The sequence below is a fragment of the Cibotium barometz genome, chromosome 51 (assembly GCF_041138505.1).
Source record: "Cibotium barometz isolate CiBa-2024 chromosome 51, ASM4113850v1, whole genome shotgun sequence".
Lineage (NCBI taxonomy): Eukaryota > Viridiplantae > Streptophyta > Polypodiopsida > Cyatheales > Cibotiaceae > Cibotium > Cibotium barometz.
The window spans coordinates 32,935,068-32,940,031 of NC_141096.1; the positions used below are offsets into that span (position 1 = coordinate 32,935,068).

General features: G+C 40.1%; 1 protein-coding gene across 1 annotated transcript; it reads left to right on the forward strand.

Annotated features, from left to right (window-relative positions):
- Positions 1–2,781: 2,781 nt before the first annotated feature.
- On the forward strand, positions 2,782–3,547 carry LOC147609552 (uncharacterized). Its single transcript, XM_086787940.1, has 3 exons — positions 2,782–2,916; positions 3,004–3,077; positions 3,171–3,547. The coding sequence occupies exons 1-3, from the start codon at positions 2,817–2,819 to the stop codon at positions 3,306–3,308; spliced, it is 312 nt and encodes a 103-aa protein (XP_086644066.1). The 5' UTR covers positions 2,782–2,816; the 3' UTR covers positions 3,309–3,547.
- Positions 3,548–4,964: the final 1,417 nt, after the last annotated feature.

Here is a 4,964-nt window from a genome sequence, read left to right on the forward strand (position 1 = left end):
AGATAAATAGATGGATATATCATATTAACATCTATAGCGACCAAATACAATATTGACCTATGTAAGCCTTAGTACACAAGACAAAAAGAAGATCAATCACAAACTAATACAGTTTACGGGAGTTAGGAAGGCACACCAAACAAGGAAATTATTTTGTCTATTGGTTTAGAGGTACAAAACTTGTGGATGATGGACTTCACCTCTTGAAATACTACTACCCACTTGCTCGCTTTATAAGCCTCCAACCCATTGCATCTTAATTATGAAATAGTAATACCCCAACTTTAAGTCAATCTTTATAAATAAATGGGCTCCATGCAATCACGGGTCTAATGGATCATCTATTCTATGAATAGGATATTTATTCCTAATGTATACTGATTTAACCCTAGATAATCAAATGCACAATCTGAGAGTCCCATATTTCTTCTTTTATATAAAAGAACCAGCACACCCCAGGGGGATATAGTGGGTCGAACAAAGCATGGCTTTAGAGTCATTGTTCCTTGAGTTCAATTACTTTGGAACGGCCATTTTATAAACTGTTTTGGCAATTGGCTGAGCTCTAGGTATCAACTTTATCTCATGATCAACCTGTTGAGTGGAGGGAATTTCAGTCATCAAACCTTCAAGAAATATGCCAACATACTCACTTAAGCATTCAAGATTCTTTATACCTAACTGTTTGCTTCTTGCAGGATTGAGATAAACAATATAATTTTATTGCTTCCTTATGAGTCCCTCAATAACTTAGATGCCTTTACAAGTATGGTAGAAGCTCCAATTACTCCAATCCCTTGCACCTTGTTCCCGTGAAGATCCATAAAGGAAATAGCCCCCTTGTGACAATGGATGTTAGCTTGATTCTATGTGAGCCAATCCATTCCAAGAATCTCATCATATATACCTAAGGGAAAGACTCTAAACTTACATTTAATTAGGTTCCCATCTAGGAGAACTCGATTACATCTATCTCATGGAATGTGAAAAGCACGTTTCCACTTACATCTGTTTACCACCATAAATCTATTTGATTACTTATTTATGCAAGCATTGGTTTACTGATTACATTGGTTTATCATAATTCTAGGTGATTACTAATTTATGCAAAATCTCAGGACATAAACGAATGATTGCTTTCTAAATCAACCAAAAGCTTAAGGTCTGTACCTTGAAAATTGGTCGAGGTGGTCCAGATTACTAAAAATTGTTAGTTCTCCATCAATTAACCCCAAAGTACAGGAAGCACCTTGGAAATTGGTGGAGGTCCAGATTACTAAAAATTGTTAGTTCTCCATCAATTACCCCCAAAGTGCAGGGAGCACCTTGGTATCGAACTGATTTACAAAAGGTACAAAGATTCCTCAAAAGGTTTTTAGGTAATTTCCCATCATTGCATGCATTCAACACATGTTTGTGTGCAAATCCATTGCCAAGACCATCACATGGTATGCATAACATCGATCCACCAACTAGTATGATGAGGATCTATGTGCATTCCCCCGAATGGGCAATGGTCCTAATTCAAAGAGGAGCCATGTTACTTGAGGCTTGTGGATGGATTTAATCCATTTGGTGTAAGATCAAGATCATGGAGCATATGGCCAATCATAGTTCTCTTCTTATGCGTGACCATAACAACAAGGTAAAGAACATGCATGTGTACCTTGAGACTTTAATTGATGAGCTTCAAATATTATGTCGTGGTGTCAAAGTGCATAAGAGGATATAGTGAGTTCTCTAGTATGCTTTCTATCCTACTTCTCCATTTTTACAAAGGCATAGATTCCTATTTTGTGATATCTCTCTCAGGATATTAAATAGGTCTCACAACCTCTAGGCAGAATGCTTGCAATTTGCGGACCATCATGTGTTACACCAAGGCCGGATCATCTTAAGAAGGTCATCTATAAAAATCATCACCTAGTGGAGCCGCTTCAGGCTCACACTTAGGGCAAACACAAACATTGTTCAGGCTGTAAATTTGTGCGCAGTCGCGGCACAAATTCTCCACTACCCTGATGAAAAATCTATCTACACAAATGGCTCTGAAAGGGGGGTAAAACCCCAACACAACAGCACAGCTACTACTTAGCACAGCTGCTACTTTAGCATAGTTGGTGGAACCGCTTCAGGCACACCCATAGAGAATTAGGGCAAACACAATCTCTATGTAGGCTGTAAATCTACGCGCGCCTGCAATCACGAATTCTCCACTGCTCAGATGGAAAATCTATTTGATATAATTATTGCCACCTTATATGGAGTTTAAGGGCTCTGATTATGTTCTAACCTGGTCTATGTTCATTAATTTTTCTTATTCCCTCTCATTTAACCCTTAATAGGGGTACATTAAATTATAGTAGTATATACACTAGGATCCTAAACGTTGAAACCCTCAATACATACATGTTATTCATGTGCAGAAGAGTGCTCGCATTTTAGATAGTAGTGGGCTTTAAAGCCTAACACGTGGTCCTATTTGAGACATCCCTAAGGGACTTAGGACCACACCGGCCTATGTGTGAACAATCCCATAGTAATAGCCCATACTAGTAGAGTGTCCAGTTCTAGAAGGATAACGAGAAGTCCTCAATTTTGACAACACTATATATATAATAATGCGTCTTCTCGAAATGAAGCCGAAAAGTCTGGAACGCTTCTTTCTCGTAAAACCACGCGCGCTGATTTTTTCGTGTGGAGAAATCGGTGACGCGGCTCCGCCTAGGTTAGCATAAATCGTTAGCACTTTGCCTGCCTCCGCATTTGAGCTTAAATACATTAGCTTAAGCTGAATCGAATCGACCTGTGAAGCCATGGCTTCTTCTGCAAGCTTTAATTATCAACGTCGCCTCTTGGCCTCTATCTGCTTTGCGCTCCTTGCTTGCTCCTCACTAGCTCGCCTCTTGCCGACTGGTAACCTCCTGGTCTCCTCCCCTTGACGCCTCTCACTCTCCTGTGATTTCTTACTGCTAAACCCCAGCTTCTTTTGTAACCCTGCAGATCTGCAAAGCTTGCGCTTTCCGACGGTCACAAGTATGCCCAAAAGCTCCAATCATCCAATGCGAGGTCAACAGGTACTTTGCTTGATCAAAATTTGTATGGGAAAAAGGAATGGCGTAGATTTTTGTCGATCAGTGCATAAATGACGATGGTGGTGGGCATTGTAGGAGGCTGCATTTCATGGCAAACAATCAGGTGCTGGAGAGGGTGGAGGGTGCAAGGGGGAAAACTGCAGGGTTTTAGATATACAAACCTTGCGCTTTCCGACGGACACACCACCCTCAGAGATACCTATACCAAATTAGTTTTGAATAAGCGTCCAAGAAGATTACTGATGAACACTTGAATCATTTGAAAAAATACTTAACCATAAAAGACACAAGCATTGGGTGCAATCTCTCGTATGACTCTTTCTCTCAAATACAGTATTTATGTCATTACTCATATTTTTTGCCCTAAACACGATGTCATACTCATATTTTTGCCCTAAACACGTCTTCTGGAGATGAAACTTAACATTTTTGGCACAAAATGGCTCATTCAATTATGCTCGACCTCTTCCTCTCGACTCTCGAAAGGTCTGGAACCGTTCTTTCTCTCTCTTTTCTCATAACCAGGCTCGTTGATTTGTTCGTGCGGAGAAATCAGCGGCACTTACGCAGCTCCGCCTAGGATAGCATAAATGCATTAGCACTTTGCCTGCCTCCGCGTTTTGTAAGCTCAATACATTAGCTTAAGCTGAATCGAATCCTGAGAAGCCATGGCTTCTTCTGCAAGCTTTAATCATCAACGTAGCCTCTTGGCCTCTGATCTCTGCGTTGCGCTCCTTGCTTGCTCCTCACTAGCTCGCCTCTTGCCGACTGGTAACTTCCTGGCCTCCTCCTCAGCTTACTGCTAAACCCCAGCTTCTTTATTAATTTCTTACTGCTAAACCCCAGCTTCTTTTGTAGCCATGCAGATCTGCAAACCTTGCGCTTTCCGACGGTCACAAGCATGCCGATACCTACACCAACTAGCGTATCGTTTTGCCCGTCCAAGAAGTCCCTCTACAATGAGTCGCATTCCTTTACACGGTCGTTACACGGTTATACAAGACCATGGTTGACTTGGGAACATTTAATGTAAGATGGGTATATCACGACTATTCAAAGGGCTCAAGGAATTGATACATTTTAGGTGCCTACTTAATGAAACATACTTTTGATGTGAGCAAGCAACATTGCACATTCATTTCTTTACTCCCATAGTTTCCACTTTCACCCTCCCCAATCCTGGTTGTGTGTAAAGACCTTTAGCCACCACCTATTATTTCAAGCACTCATTAAGACTAGGTAGTACATGGTGAAATGTTCCACTTCCCACTATGGATTGCACTATAGACATTTATTATTTTCTGGCACATCATCATTAATACATGGTAGTCACGGTTAAATATTTCCATCACAAAGGAATTCTAAGTTGAAAAATTTGTGATAAAAATGCCAATGAAAGGAAATACTCTAAGGACATACATTAAGGGGTTTTACGTTGCGTGTGAAGGGTTATTTATAAACCTCCCTTTATTTAAAAAAATTTAACACATTTTACAAAGATATTCCACAAATTAAGGCTTAAAAATGTATTTATTATCACATTGCTACCTCCCTTTCTGCTTGTATATTTCTTATACCTCCATGAAAAAAAGAAATATAAACTTTCTATTGAATTCTTGGGCTATTTTACATGATTTCAGGTAGACTCCCCTCCCCTCCTCCTGCAACCACCACCACTAAACCATCCTTCATTTGGCATTTTAAAGACACCTCTTTGAGGGGGATTTGTACATTACTTTTCATCAAACCTTTAGAGAGAGCGAGAGAGAGGGAGGGGGTAGCACAGTCAAGAGGGATTTCACCCCATAAATGGAAAAACAGGGGTTAATATTAGCCTAATGGCTAATCTAAAGATTTTTTTCAAATTGC